Below are 17040 nucleotides of genomic sequence, written 5' to 3' on the forward strand. Positions count from 1 at the left end.
GCATTAAGATGACGCTGCCTTCAAATGCTTCAAATTAGGAGTGGGAAACTCTTGGTACCTCACGATACGATACGATTTGCGATGCAAAGCTCATGATAACGATGATTTGACGATATAGCGAAACAACGATTATCGATACATTGGTCAGGAAATCATTCTAGGATATTCTACAAAAAACTAACAAACAGAAAAACAAGCTTCTGCTGTAAATTGGAATGAGTTTATCACTAGTAAACATCCAATCCATTTGAACTGGGAAGGTGGCAGCGAATGAACATTTGTTCATTCGAACGAACATGAACATTCGTTCATTCTCTGCCATCTCTCCCACTTCAAACGTCTATGGCCGTCAGTGGCAGCCAATGCCAGGCAATGAGTAATTTTGGGCTATTTAAGGTCATTTACCTGTTGATTTTCAGTTACTTCCTGTTGATTTTGGGGTATTTTATGGGTCACTTGCTGTTTATTTTGTGTTACAGAAAAGGAAGTGACCTGGGAATCACCCAAATGAATATATAAATTAAATTGGCACCTTTTAAAACGATATCTCGATTATTGACAGTAGCATACCGATTGCCTGGCACGGCCAGACTGTTCTCCCTGTGTTTTTCAAACACTTAGAGTATAGTCTGGGACCCAGCCCATTAACGGCCACTCGAGCAAGTACAAAATTAATCGACAAATCAGATTTGTTTATTTGCGTGACGTGTTCTTAAAGAGCAACGTCACTCTTCCGCGTCGGAAGTCGTCTCCACAACAACACAGATGGCGAACAGGAGAGCCGAGAATATGTTCCAATCCACGGTAAAATCAGTTTTAAAAATTACCAAAAACACATCGACACAAGTCATTGACAACAGTCTGTCTTGCGCTAGCCATGTTGAATAAACTCCGCTCTCCTCGTATGTTTACTTCCGCGCGCAAGTCCCTCGTCCCGCCCGTCGCTGATTGGTCCACTCCGCTGTCTGTTTGCTGTGGTTGCTCCGCCCTGGAAATTTTATCCGCCTAATGGTGGCCAGACTCAATAGCTGGAACAGTGGTGAGTCTGGAGTACCAGGCTAGCATACTGATAACCTTTTGGATAAAAAGTATCACGATATATCACCATTTCTATATTTTGTCACACCCCTACTTCAAATAATGAATTTACAAGCCCCCCCCCCCCCAACACACACAAAAGGTTAAAAATGACAAAGAACGAGTGTCAAAATTTTAACATTTTATCGTCATTTGGGTAACTCTGCTCTAGTCTGGGAAATTTAAAAAAAAATCAGGCCTGAAAAATCATTTTTGTCTTGTAGCAATTAATATCGGATGCTCTGTGGGTACAGATTAGTAATCTGTGGGTACAGATTACTAAACTGTACCCACAGATTAGTAAACTGTGGGTACAGATTAGCTATGATTTTTTATTTTTTCTATCCTGGCACCCGGGGGGCTCCGTACTTTTCAATGGACGTTAACAAATAAATAATTATTAAACTATTTTTACTTGCAAAATTGCTGACTTTCGGTAAAACATTTTCCCGGTGCGAACTCAACGGTTGTTGACTTGTCACCATAAATAAATAAATTAATTGATAAATCGTGCTAACCGCAACGACTCATTGATTTCCGACAGCAACCACCTGGAAACCAATATTTCCCACAGCATTTGAATGTAACACGTTCAGAGCACGTCCGGCGCGCTGCTTGTGTGGATCTCCGAGTCACAACTCACAAGCAGATCAACCAGCGACGTACCTGGTCAAACGAGCCCGGGACCGAGGAGACAGCGAACAGCGAACCCTCGCTTCTAACTAAGAACCACGAAGAAACACGAATTTGAAGTGAGTTTAGAAGACGTAAGTGGATTCATTTCGAAAATGAGCAGATGTAATGTTCCTTGTACATAAAACGGGATTAAACAGACATGTTGAGTGAGATCGAAGACTATCCAAGCCGTCAGAAGTGACTTCCAGGTGGACGGAATGGCTTGATTTTTCGCGTGCGACCCGACTGTCAGAGGCGCTCATGTTTCTGTGGCAGCAACAAAAAGTTTGTTGCGCTTCACAAGGAAATAAAGCTACTGTTTTGTGACTCTTTTAACACACCCAAGCGGCACCTTCCGTCCGCTAGTGTGCATCTGTCCCAACATGTCCAACCCCGCTTTGAGGAAGAACCACTGGACCTCTCGGTTGAACGAATGCTCCGTGTCCAAAGATGCCCACGGGGACTTGAACGTCCCACTGCGCGGCGGTGCGGAGAACGGAGAATTCGCTTTCATCGGCCAACTCAAGCAGAACCAAGTGCTTTATAACAGTGGACAGTTAAATGACGGGGAGCTTCTTTTGGAGGTGGAGAACCTTCCCATCTCAGGATTACCCCTGTACGATGTGCAGACCCTCATCAAGAGCTGTAAAGGTCCCGTCAGGTTAAAAGCCGTCAGGCCAGGTAAGCACTGGAAGTAGCACCAACACACGTGAAAGCCCTTAAATTGCTTCCTTCCCTATAATGACCAAGCTGCTTGTTTTGTTTTGTTAAATCGTGTTGCGGGACATTGCTTTTCCAAACTACACATGCTGTGCATAATGTGCATTTTAAGCTGAACCATGAATGAGAAATGCACATTTGTATTTTCAGGGAGTAGTCTTACAATAAGAGGTGTAGATTTGGGGCCCTTACATCCACATGTAACCTAATACCTTTCCTCGACTTCTGTACTTTTGTTTGATTTTTGAAAAGAAAGTGGCAATTTGCACTACTTTGTAACCAGGTACCATTTTAGCTGAAGTTGCTAGTTACATAACCATTACTCTTTGGTCCCACTGACCAGTGAATAGTGTTTATCACCAAAGTTTTTACATACAAATGTTCATCATCGAATAATATGTGTGAATTTGAGGAGAATTTTGACTTTTCCCTGTCAGGGGTCGTCACGGCGATCCATTTGCAGTTTTTTACACCGGATGCATTTGGCACACCCATGGCAGACCGGGAAACGAAACACAGCCAAATAGGCATGTGCCGGTATGATATTCTGACGGTATGATAACCTTAAGCCAAAATATCATGGTTTCACGGTATCACGGTTAGGGGTGGGACAAAATATCGAAATGGTGATATATCGTGATACTTTGTATCCAAAAAGGTTATCAGTATGCTCCTGCCAAGAATTGAGTATCATTTTAAAAAGGTGTCAATGTCTAAAAAAATGAATAAAAATAATCCAACAAGTTGCTACCAAAATCTTCCACCATTATAGTGTCTCAGTTAACTCTTAAGGCTGCATTGACGGTGCTCGACGCCCAATCCATTTAGACTGGGAACGTTTGTTAATTCGAAACCAGAGCGTTCACAGTCATTCTGTCTGATTTTCAGGGCATTTACAGGCCACTTGCTGTTCATTTTAGGGCATTTACAGGTGATTTTCTGTTGAGTTGGAGTCACTGCCTATTCATTTGGGTAATTCCAACCTTAATTCTTGTTCTGTAACTTAAAATAAACAGGAAGAGACCTATAAAATACCCCAAAATCAACAGGAAGTAACTGAAAATCAACAGGTAAATGACCTTAAATGGCCCAAAATGACCTCATTGGCTGCCACTACCGGCCATAGACATTCAATCCGTTTGAAGAGGGAGGGATGGCAGCGAATGAACGAATGTTCATATTTGTTCATTCGCTGCCATCCTCCCAGTTCAAATGGTTTGGACGTCTACTAGTGATAAGCTCATTCTAATTTACAACAGAAGCTTGTTTTTCTGTTTATTAGTCGTTTGTAGAATATCCTAGAAGGATTTCCTGACCAATGTATCGATAATTGTTGTATCGCCATATCGTCAGATCATCGTTATTGTGAGCTTTGTATCGCGTATCGTGAGGTACCTAGAGGTTCCCACTCCTAATCACGGTATTGCAATTACAGCTCTAAATGTGTTACTTTGAGATAACTGGGTTAAAATAACAGGATTTTTATTTCTCAAAACATTAGCAAATTGAAACATAAGTATAATGTTAAAAAAACAACAACAAAATAATCTAAATAACAACTATGTATTATATAACATACAAATCAACATAATCTTTCCGTGTTTTACAATTTTTTTTACTTCAGCCAATGTAGCCTTTTATTATGGGGCGCCGACTGTAAAGCAGCACATGCTCAAAATTACGACAACATTTTCTCACATTGAGTGCCACACAGTGTTTAAAATCGTGTGAAATTTTTAGTCACTTTTTTTTTTTTTTTTTGCATGTTTACAACATTATTTAGCAACTTCGATATTTATTTTTAAATAAGAAGTTTTGGACCTGATTGTTTAAATCCAGAATAAATATTTAAATTAAATCTTAAACTTATATCCTATATCCTAAATGTTGAATCAGGAAACGGTCGGAACTAAACATTTAGCTTAATATGCAAATTCACATGACTGGAGACCGGAAGTAACAAAATAAAAGCTGGTGCAGCAGCTCAGACTGTCTGTTTACGTTGCTTGAAAATGAATAAAACCTACTCAACGGTGGCAGTCTGCTCTTAGACATGAGTCATTGTGATAATAACAATGTATAGGTAAAATACATATTTAGGAGAAACTATTTAAAGCGTATTGTGTGTGCTCGAGCTTTTATTTTGTTACTTACGGTCTCAAGTCATGTGAATTTGCATATTAAGCCAAATATTTAGTTCTAACCGTTTCCTGATTCAACATTTAGGATATAGGATATAAGTTTAAGATTTAATTTAAATATTTATTCTGGATTTAAACAATCAGGTCCAAAACTTCTTATTTAAAAATAAATATCGAAGTTGCTAAATAATGTTGTAAACATGCAAAAAAAAAAAAAAAGTGACTCTAAAAATTTCTTACCACGTTTTAAACACTATCTGGTGCTAAATGTGAGAAATTGTTGTCGTAATTTTGAGCATGTGCTGCTTTACAAACGGCGCCCCATATTTTAGTAGTTAGCCTGACTGACGGATTTATTCTCCATTTTAATTTTTTAAGCAGCTACTGTAACAAAAATGGGGAACAGCAGGCCAGTGTGGCTGGTCTCTCTTGTTCATGGTCATCTTGACGCGGCAGGGCCCAGTGGGTTTGACACTGAGCCTTTCTGACAGCTTCTGAGTGTAGCATGGCGAACTGCTGAAGGGACGCACGGGACTCCACTCTGGATTATGCTAACTTCATATTGTGACAGTCAAAAGAGCCACAGTTCTTCCAAGAAAGTTTTTTTAATAATTTTTGAACAAGGAGACTGTCCATAAAAACATCGGAATTCATCTGCAATATCATTGCCTTCCGTTGACTGGATTGAGGGAGACGGGCATGTGAACTAAATATCACTGTTTGTGGTGCTCAATGGAGTACAGAAATTTGCATTTGCATTTGTCATTGTGTGTTTTGACATGTCCTCATGTCTTCTCATATTTCTACTAATGGATATCTAATGATCTGGAAAAGAGCCAACACGGTCGGTATCCTTAATGAAACATAATGCTAATTAGGCTTATTTACATACTGTATGTACTCCTACAATCCTCTACCTTTGCAAATATTATATAAATCTCTGAGGGAGTTACATTCAGAGTAAAGTAAAACCATCTGTGTTCATTATTTGTTTGACATGCAAAAAATAGAACCGATGAATTGCCAACCTAATCTTAGTTTAAGCTCAAGGAGACAGTAGACTGTTACCAGTTTCAAGGTATACAGTGGAATGAAAATGTCACGGTTTCAAAACCGCAAAAATTTTCCGTCATACCGTTCCTAAGGTATTAGCTATTTTTTATGTTCCAAAGGTAGAAATCCCTCGCTTGCATATGCGGGGCCCACCTCTCCCCCTCCGGTTGTTGCTCGGTGAGTCAGAGTCAGCTGTGCTACACGATCGCAGGAGGAGGTGAAACACCTGAACTTTTCCCCCATCGAAGAAAACAAAGTCGTTGGTATGGGAATACTTCGGCTACAGAAAAGTTGCAGACGGCCGCGGCTGTTAGGAACAGGGCCAACCGACATGTAAAACATGTTTGCGGAGGGTAGCTGTCAGAGGAGGCAATACCTTATACCTCTCATATGATTTTGCATTTACGTAACCACCTGTCGCTTTATCCAAAATTTCAAGGTTACTAAACGCTGTTATTAACGTTTCCCACTAGCTACAAGAGTTAACTCGAGCTTGTTTAGTGTATCTGTTGGTCGTAAAACAAATTGTTATTTTTGTTTTGATGATAATAATATTGAGCTGTGGCTGAGGGTCTAGGCTCACATGAAGAACTGCATTTATTTTGATTATATTTGTAATTTATCATTATACTTATGTTCCAATATGCTAATATGTTGTTTTGAAAAATAAAAACCCTGTTCAATGGAATTTTAATTTTTTAACCCAGGCATCTCAAAATAACTAGGGCTGTCAAACGATTAAAATTTTTAATCGAGTTAATTACAGCTTAAAAATTAATTAATCGTAATTAATCGCAATTAATCACAATTCAAACCATCATAAAATATGCCATATTTTTCTGTAAATTATTGTTGGAATGGAAAGATAAGACACAAGATGGATATATACATTCAACATCCGGTACATAAGGACTGTATTTGTTTATTATAACAATAAATCAACAAGATGGCATTAACATTATTAACATTTTGTTAAAGCGATCCATGGATAGAAAGACTTGTAGTTCTTAAAAGAAAAATGTTAGTACAAGTTAGAGAAATTTTATATTAAAACCCCTCTTAATGTTTTCGTTTTAATAAAATTTGTAAAATTTTCAATCAAAAAATAAACTAGTAGCCCGCCATTGTTGATGTCAATAATTACTTACACAATGCTCATGGGTGCCGAAGCCTATAAAATCAGTCGCACCCAAGCGCCAGCAGAGGGCGGCAAAACTCCATAAAACACAACAAGTGAGCGTTTCACTGTACTGTCATTTAAATCTGTCTGAGCGGGGCATCTGCATTAATTGCGTCAAATATTTTAACATGATTAATTTAAAAAATTAATTAACGCCCGTTAACACGATAATTTTGACAGCTCTAAATATAACACATTTTAGAGCTGTAACTGTACTACCGTGATATTTTTGCTTAAGGTTATCATACCGTCAGAATATCATACTGACATTCCTGAGCTCAAATATGGATAATATTTTTCACACTCTATTTTGCCTAGTTGCATGTTCACTTTGATTTCAAAATGTATTCATTTTAGCTTGTTCATCATCATCGGTTAGTGGTAAGACCCATTACAAGCCCCCTGAGAAACATCTTTTCTAGGGCCCATCTGGGAATGTCGGGTGTCATCGCCATGCAGCATCACGTGATGTCATTTCATTTGAAGGTTTTTAATAATTCATGCTGTCTGGGAATTTCCTTCCCTAATCACTTCTAATTGGGAAAATATGCTTCACTGCATGGTCCATCTGTGAAATCAGGTTGGCCTAATTTTGCACAGAACTTGTGCCATTTTCTCACTTTAATCAAGTGAGATTTGGAGAGGGAATACGTCTGTAGTAGCTCTCTACTATTCAGGAATTTCTGCACTAGCTGATTGCCAGCTGTATTCAGAGATGTGGTGAAGTTAGATTTTAGGTCCTACACTCATGTTTCAAGAGCTGCTGAGGTCATAAGCAAGGAAGTCAGACTTATAGCGTAAATTTGCGGAGCTATTGAATTCGTAATTGTAATCGGGACCTGCTGACTGAACATCTTCATATAATCTTGAGGAAACGGGATTAGAACTATGACTAGGGTATTTGCAATGAAATGACATCATTTAGCAACAAAATATGTTATTTGTTGGCTTTCATGTGGTTAATTCAGTTAAAAATCACCACAAGGTTATTTGGCCGAGGATTATGATTGGACTTCTTTAAATTACAATGGTACAACTTGTGGTTTGTCTGGAAGGAATTTGCGTGTGATATGTCTTCAAAACTTGACACATGGCCCACAGTTTTACACTTTAGAGTAATGGTTATCTTCATGTACTACAACATCAATTATAGTTCATCCAGGACTGGGAATCAAGAAGCCACAGTTTGACATGAGTGTTTGCCCAAAATGGTGTGATGAGGCATGAAACCTCATCTTCCTGAAGACTAAATTGTCTTCTTCCTAAAGTTGTGGCTTGCTAATTAGTGATTAATTAATTAATTAATGTGACTTGCAAGTGGATTTGTGCCAGTAGTCGTTGCACAGTTTGCATCTGGAAGTGCTTATCTCATATTCTCACAGGAGTAAGTTAGATGCTCATTTTTTCCTAAACAATTTTACTACCTCGGACTGCATTTTAAGGACTTCTATTTTCTTATTCGGAGATTTGCTTAAGCAAAGATCCTTAGCATGAAATTATGGGTGATTTTATGTGGGCATGTTGACAGGAGGGAGAAATGTAAGATGTGTTGAGACAATTTCATCTTGAGGTAGGTAAGGCGCTTATACTTAAGTGTGTGGCGGCACTTACTTTTAAGCTCTCCATTGAAATACAGTGTTGCAGAGAGATTCTCCCCTTCGAACTGTAGAAACCCTCAAATGCTCGATCACTAATGCCACATTTTTTAAAGATGTACTGTACATGTGCAAAGCTAATGCTCCTGTTTTTTTTTATTTATTTTTTTAGGAATTTACTTTTTTTCCTAATTCGTTCAATTACAGACAATTGTATATGACAGTTGGTCTGGCTTGGCACTTCTGGCTATGTATACTGTATGTCAGGGGGGGAGAGAAGGTCAGACTAATTTACAATGGTGAGAGTAGAAGCACTGTTATTTTATAATTACAATTCCTGCTGTTTTTTGTGTGTTCTCCTTAAAAACATCACATTTCCACAAGTTACCAAAAAAGGCCTCAGTTTCGAGGCACATTTAGATCAGGTAGCCATATTTTGTCAATCACAATTGGTACCTCCTTCTTTTTAAATGCTAACCAGTTACAGTCATAGACAAGCACTAAAGTATAGTCAAGATTAGGCATGTGCTGATATGATGTTCTGACAGTATGAAAACCATAAGCCAATATATCACGGTTTCACGGTATAAGAGATTTGCAATTGCAGCACTAAAATGTGTTACTTTGAGAAATCTAGGTTTTTTTCCCACCTATTGAACAGGATTTTTATTTTTCAAAACATATTAGCACATTGGAATATAAGTTGACACACAAATGTTGTTAAAGAAAAAAAAAATATAAATGAAATTTAAAAAATGCTCTCCTCTAGGTGTGCCTAAACCTACAGCAACAGCTCAACATTATCACCATCAGAACAAAAATAAGTGAATTATTTCCCTTAAAAAGCACTTGTGTATGAATTGTATTATGTTTACATTATATGCACACTCTCTTTCTGAACACACAGTTGCCAGAGAGAAAAAAACCACTGCATGTTTTACCACCGCTACACACACTAAACACTAAGCTTGAGAACGATAACTGATACGACCGGATATACGGTTTTACAGGTGAGAGATACAGCTGTTTCGATAGTAAAGTTACCATTCGACAGTAATTAGCCATTAAAGATTCAGTGAACCGATAATAGGGATAGAATTCGGCTATCGCGGGCACAAGAATCGGCTTCTAATGCCTAGCTCAATGCATTGCTTAATATGATAATAATTTAGCTTTTACTTCACATGCTGCGCTTGTGTCATTCACCACACAGCGCTCTTAGATTGAGAGCGCACGCAAGATATAAGATACACAAGCACCACTCATAGTCGTAGTTGGCTCAACTTCCCATGCATTTCGGCAGAACCGCTACTAGTCGCCGTCATTACCCGATCATCACGTGCGTGTCATAACAACGCGAGAGCTAACAAAACCACTGTAACGCATGCGCTGTAGCGTTTTCTTCACAGCCCAAAACGAAACTAGAAGTGGCAACGAAGCAACATGCTAAAACAATGGACAGTTTGAGCACTGACGCCAGCGATGTGCAGCGATTGATTTTCACTGTACCCAGGAAAACAAAAGTCTGACTTTGATGAAGGCAGCCAGATCTGTTCGCATGGGACAGAGCTAGTGTGAAGTGTGGAGCAGTACAGAGATCGTGAGTATAACCCTGAAAAATAACCCACTACAGTGGTGGAAAGGGCGGCATATTGTTTTCATGAAACGCAGTCTACTTAAACATGAACATGTGGATTAGTTGATCTTCCTCAAGAAAAATCTGCCCTTCAAAAATTATATGGACAGTGATGAGGAATAAAAAATGTGGAAGCACAGGCATAAGTGAATGACTTTGCTGTGTATAAGGTTAAAGTAATGATTATTGACCTGTCTGTCTAAAATGCCTTGTTTTTATTCCCCCAATTATACCAGTGGTAAAGCATAATTTATTATTTATTTATGATAATACTAGCAGGTTTAATTCTTTTTCTAGAGCTGCTGCATATAATTAATATTTTTTTTGGTAAGATGTTTACGTTGAAAGTTTGCACTTAGATTACTTACCTCTTGTGTTCAAAACACCAGGAAATACAGTAATTGAATTATTGCACTTTATTGTTGTCTGTCACTGGAGTTTTATTATCAATCCCATCCAACAAAATGACAGTCATATAGTAAGCCTAATTTCTTTTCATAAAAAAATAAAACATAACATTGGAATGAAATTTTGTTGTTCAATTTTGCTATTAGAACTGTGGTCTTTTTTATATGTTTAAAATACTGTACGAACACACAGACAACAAATGTTTACTATTGTATCGTTTTCACTCTGTATCGAACCGTATCGTTCTTAAACTGTATCGAATTGTATCGAATCGCTCGGCCTTAAAAATGTATCGTTTTTCAATCGAATCGTAACCTGTGTATCTAGGTACATATCGAATCGGCTTCATGGCAGAGATTCCCAACCCTACAAAACACGCTGGAGTTAACTCTCAGAGCTGGTGGGAAACGTTCATGATAAGGTTTACTAAACTTTAATTTTATATAAATGCGTTATCATGTTGGTGGTATTGCTGCAGACATGTTAAGCCTGAGTTATGCTCCCGCGTTGCGGTGACGGCGCAGCGACTACGGAGTCATTCGACATTCGATGGTTCTCCGGCCATGTGACGCGTTGCTCTGTAATTCACAGCCAAGCCACTAGAGTGGTGTGGCGTTATGTTTGTATGGTTTTGGGGCATGCTTGTTGACTTCCTCTTGTCTAGTTTAATAGAGAAAAAATAAACAATCAAGATGGAATGCTTGAATGTGGATCTTCAGCTCATCAACGTTGAATAAATGCTGATCATACAAATGTTGAGGCACAGGTGACGCAGAAGACTGTTTAGAGGCGGTCCGTCTAACTTTTGATGCCGCATAGAGAGTTCCAGCCTCTGATGGAAACCAGCTTGCTGTGGTGGGTAGTTTCAAACTGGCGTTGAGAACTGCGTCCAGCATTTTGTCACAGGTCTGCAAAGCCCTCCAGCCCGATTTGTTTGCCGTGTCCTACAACCAGCCAATAGCAGCCATAGCAGATTTCTGGCGTCTATGGAACTTCCCAAACTGCGTTGGAAGCCTTGATGTTAACGTTATCATAATAGCACTGAGGCACTCTCAATCAGTGATGATGTATCGTGTGTGAACTGTCTGTTGTTGAAAATTCAACATCAAAACTCTTTTGACATCAAACCTGTGCTTTATTCTTCATATACTTGAAGTATGACACGTAAATAAGTCATATACTCACAGCAAACATGTACAGAATAAATGATGACGTGCACCAACCAAAAATACGACTTAAAGTGATAAAAAGCTGGCAGTTTTTGGTCGATTTCTCCATGAATTTTTGGGACGTGAACAATAGCTAATATCTTTGGGACGGTATGATGGAAAATTTTTGCGCTTTTGAAATCTTGACGTTTTCATACCACGGTATACCTTGAAACCGGTAATCGGCACATGTCTAGTCAAGATACACAATGTTTTTGTTTTTGTAATTTGAGCCATAAGCTTCACGTCAGTGAAGTTGGGTTGACAAATCTACTTAAAAGCTCTTTTCTAAATTCCACTGTCAATCTCTCGTCATGTTGCATTTCACAGTCCAAATAATGGCGTACCGCAAGCAACACGTCACTTCCGCCCATTAATATGACATTAGCTACTGTTGCTAAGTAAGGACCAGCAACCGTCTGTCCCTAATAGGAAATGAATGGAAATCGTGTACAAAGGAGATGTTTACAGAGCTAAACCTACCAATTCTCTCCCTAAATAATGTGCCTGGTGCCAAATTGACTGGCAAAGATGTGGAAGAACGTAAAAATGTTCAGTTAAAGAGATGGCTTTAGTATCGAAGGCTGAAAAAGACGAAAAAAACGAGCCGACCTAAGCATAGCTTTAGCTTTTTTATCGATGCGACTGACAATGACATTCTCCTGTTTCAACAAGCTATCTTTTACCATCAGTCCTGTCTTCCTTATATATCCTCTGGTTGTCCTACGTCTCTTACCGTTCTTGGGGGTAATTTAGTTAGCTTTGTGTAGCGATCGCTAATGACAGCCAACAAACACTTTTAATTTTTTCATTGATAACACATCTTAATCCTATAATTTATTTACACTTCCCCCTTACTAAAGTTGTTATATATATATATATATATATATATATATACACATACATTAGGGCTGTCAAAATTATCGCGTTAACGCGCGGTAATTATTTTTTTTAATTAATCACGTTAAAATATTTGACGCAATTAACGCACATGTCCCGCTCAGACAGTATTCTGCCTTTTGATAAGTTTTACAGCGATGCTTTTTGTGCTGTCTAACAGCGAACTCTTGTGGTCGCTTTGCGACATGGTTTGTTGTTTTCTTGCCAGTTCAATATGGCTGCACGACGTCTCAGGCTGATGCCTCCGTTGTAATGTTGTGCTTATATGATCCTTGGACAAGATTTGTCCGTAAGTATGGTTGTTGTAAAGAATGTACATATTATGTTTGTAAGCGAAATGTTATATTTTTTGTATGAGACGCTTTTTGTTTATGTTTAGTGAACCTGTATAGCGTGCTAAGCTAACGTTGTTGCTAATGCAATGCTTGTGTACTTTTTTTTTGTAGTTTTACGATGGTCTAAAGAGGACAATGGTTTGAGGCCATTTTATTAATAAATCAGATGAAAAAGGAAGAAGTCTGATTATTAAGGCGTCGTTCACTAGCTGTCTAGCTTTGGAAAAAGTAGACGCTTTGGAGTGAGGACAGCATAGACAGATTTAAATGACAGTAGAGTGAAATGCCCACTACAGTCCTTATGTACTGTATGTTGAATGTATATATCCATCTTGTGTCTTATCTTTCCATTCCAACAATTTATTTTACAGAATATATATATAATTTACAGAAAAATATGGCATATTTTATAGATGGTTTGAATTGCGATTAATTGCGATTAATTGCGATTAATTAATTTTTAAGCTGTGATTAACTCGATTAAAAATTTTAATCGTTTGACAGCCCTAATACATATATATATATATATATATATATATATATACACACACACACACACAGTGGGGAGAACAAGTATTTGATACACTGCCAATGGCTTTTCCCATTGGCAGTGTATCAAATACTTGTTCTCCCCACTGTATATGTGTATATATATATAATATATATATTTATAACAGAAACGGTAACAGTGGCAGTCAGATACCATTGTAATTCCTTTCAGGTCATTCATTGTCAGACAGAAGCAGTACGGCCCAACGCTACGCTAAAAAAATAAGTTAAAAATATAAAAATGGCTTACCTCTTTGTCCTCTGAAAGACCATGCCAACCCAACATAATGTTTACTGCATATGAAACGTGAATGGATTCGCCGAGCTGGTGTTAAAGTCCGCGCAAGTTGATTCGGTCTTCACATTTTCTCCTTCCGAGTTTTTGGTTTCCGGAAATGTATGAAGAAAACATCCTTCATGTGTCGTAATGTCTAGAGTCGTTTCTACAAGTTCCAAAAAAGCAATGCGTGATCGGCATGTTCCTTTTTGAAAGATTACTGGAGAAAAATAGCACTAATTACGTTGGGTCTATATGAGGGCGGGTCTATAATGTCCCACTTCGGCTTTACTTCCGCTTTATGATGCGACGGTCGGTCTAAAAATAGCCTGCGTGCGGTACACCATTGAGATGTTCAACATTTGCATAATTACTGTCTGATAACATTTCAACTTCAAGCTGAACATGTTAATACTTGTTTTCATGTTTAATAGAGGTACCAAGCAATTAACCAGCTGCATAAGATGCTAGTTTGAGGATTCTGTTTTTTCCTTTTTTATATCACGTCTTATGTTTTATTGGGTATCAAATTTTGTGCCATATGTTTAAATGTGTGTTAGTATGACAATTATTTGAATCCTTGAAATCTATCCTCGAATGAGCAAAGACATTTTACTGGGTAAAGTCTATTTTTGAAATCGGTCACAGAAAACATGTTCACAATAGAGTTGTACAAGGTTGTTATTGATGAAAACACAGTATTTGCTCAGTTTTACATCCTTTTTTAAAAATCCTTTTCAAATTATCCTGACAATCGGAGCATTGAAATTAGAAGGAAGTCAAGTTTTGGTTTTTCAGGCACCCAGCAAAAGCTGCATGTCAGTAATTCAATAGGAAACACTTTTGTACCAGTACCTAACAAATGGATTAGCATGAAGACCGTCAGATGCTATACAACCTCTTATTGTGGACTGTCACATGGTTTGAGCCTTCCTGTTCTTTGTAGCGTGTCTGGTCAGGAATGGGAGCATTCAGATATGCTCTCAGAAAGAACGCTGGCATGTGTGCATGGCGGCAGGCTAATGTGACAGTCGTCTTTCTATAAGCTCAGCCACTGGAAAACTCCGTTGCGATCTGTTATGATTCTGTATGTCTGTCCGGCACAGCAAGAAAATCAAATAATGGGGTTGGCCCGCTTAGATTTAATATTGGAGTGAAATATGTTTCTTGGCCATTTTTTTTTTTTTTGGAATTAATTTGTTAACTTTTATCTTTTGGGGCAGCATGCAACTTTCGTGGTAGTGTAAATCGATTTTGTTTGTCAGTGCCATGTGAAATGTTTTTTGTTATCCTACTAGTACACCCTAAAAAATTGAAGGCTGAATACAACTTGAAACAAAACTCTGATTATAGGCTCTAACCCTGTCCTTGTCTTGAACCAATCATCCTGCTTCTCACTTTACAAAGGTTATCGTTGACAGTGAACAGCAACATGGGGAATACATCTTTACGTGGGTGGCAGTGAAGGAAGGCTTTGTTGGGTTACCAGAAAAATAAATAAGCCGAGGAAGATCTAAAGCAGGGAAAAAAGAATGGTCCACATGTGTTAGTTATCAGCTACAGTGTAGAATTGAGTGAATGGTGACCGAACTTTATGCAGAACTCTATCTAAAGGCCCCTTTCTCCTGGGTGTTTGAGTAGGTATCAGAGGTTTGGTGCTTAAGTCACACCATTTGATGCAAGTCAGATTTACTGATATAGAGGTAGTCCCCGGGTTACGACGTACCCGACCGACTTAGGTGATTTCGACATAATGACGGCGGAGTCTCGTCTTCCATTTTGTCGCCAGTCGTCTTTTTTCTGTAAGTCATGTAAATAGTACTGTATTGTACCTCAAAGTATATTATTTTATATTGTATTAATAAAATGTGTATTTGATTATAATGTTGACTTTTTGTTTTGTGATGCATGCTTTAGTTTTGGCGCAGGAAGTGTACAGCAAGTAGTACCGTATTTTTCGGACTATAAGTCGCACCAGCCATAAACTGCCCAACGAAGAAGAAAAAAACATATATAAGTCACACCGGAGTATAAGTGGAGAAATTTACTTGATAAAATCCAACACATAGAACAGATACAGTATGTCATCTTGAAAGGCAATTTAATATAAAAAATACAATAGATAACAACATGCTTAATAAGTGTACAGTATAATGTTACATGATGCATGAACAACGAAATGCGAATATACTGTCCTCACCAGGATGCTACGGCTCGGTCCCGGGTATATGGCGAGCTAAACTCCAAAATGACAATGCTGGACGTGCGTATAATTTGCTGAATCAATTTCGTCCTCGATACCAAACAGGTTCGCACCAACTTAAATAAATGATAATTAGGTGCTATTACAGGAATGACAAAAACGTTTAGTATGCGTTCGCTAGCATTAGCACATCATTCAAACAACCACACAACTGGCTCTAAGTGTCCGATCGCGGGGGGAAAACACACAACAACAACAACAACAACAACAGAAAAGATTATCCACACAGGCTGTTGCCTCTGTAAAGATATTTTACAAGCATAAACAAGGAACGTAGGTTCGCAGCAGTCTCTCTAGCCCACTCGCTCAGAGACGCTGCATAGCTGTCCGTCTTCGCCATTCTTCGCGTAAACGAGTGCGAGTGCGCCCCCACGTGGGCGTGAAAGCGCCACAAACTAAAAGCATCCATTTCAATATAAAAAAGTCAATAATACAATTGAACACACATTGCCTAAGGCAGAACATGAACGTGGCCATAGCTATTACGTTATTCAGATAACTGTACCATAAAGAACATACTAACAAGTTTACCAAACCATCAGTGTCACTCCAAAACACCAAAATAACATGTGAAATGATATCATAATGTGTTAATAATTTCACACGCAAGTCGCTCCTGAGTATATACGTCGCACCCCTAGCCAAACTATGGGGGGGAACAAAAAAACTGCAACTTATAGTCCACAAAATACAGTACTTCTGCATGCGAGTAAGAGCGCATGTACACACGAAGAAGAACGTATTTACGCACATGAAGAAGAGCGCATGCACACACACGAGGAAGTCACACAGCTGAGTGAGAGAGAGGGGAAAGATTACAGCTTCGCTTGCTGTCTGGCTAGGATGATAAGGCCAGTAAAATGACGTATAATACATGTTTTTGGATAGTTATTTTGAGATTTAGGGGGTATTTAGGAGTACTTGAAGGGTTCATTTCGATTTACGTGGAAATTTGGGTTACCTTGCCAGCATAGGAATGGAACTCGTTCAAACCCGGGGACTACCTGTAGCTGATTTTATAAC

At 38.5% G+C, this 17040-nt stretch overlaps 1 protein-coding gene across 7 annotated transcripts in view; it reads left to right on the forward strand.

The window, feature by feature from the left end:
• Window positions 1-1643: 1643 nt before the first annotated feature.
• Window positions 1644-17040, forward strand: part of magi1b (membrane associated guanylate kinase, WW and PDZ domain containing 1b) — a 220767-nt gene continuing 205370 nt past the window's right edge. For 5 of the 7 annotated variants that reach the window (XM_057847216.1, XM_057847218.1, XM_057847220.1 and 2 more), the window contains exon 1: window positions 1645-2433. In XM_057847216.1, coding sequence (XP_057703199.1) covers window positions 2136-2433 — 298 coding nt within the window. In that variant the 5' untranslated portion in view covers window positions 1645-2135. Of the gene's footprint in view, window positions 2434-17040 lie in introns of all 7 variants that reach the window. The other 2 variants (XM_057847217.1, XM_057847223.1) reach the window with 2 other exon arrangements.

The sequence above is a fragment of the Corythoichthys intestinalis genome, chromosome 9, assembly GCF_030265065.1.
Source record: "Corythoichthys intestinalis isolate RoL2023-P3 chromosome 9, ASM3026506v1, whole genome shotgun sequence".
Lineage (NCBI taxonomy): Eukaryota > Metazoa > Chordata > Actinopteri > Syngnathiformes > Syngnathidae > Corythoichthys > Corythoichthys intestinalis.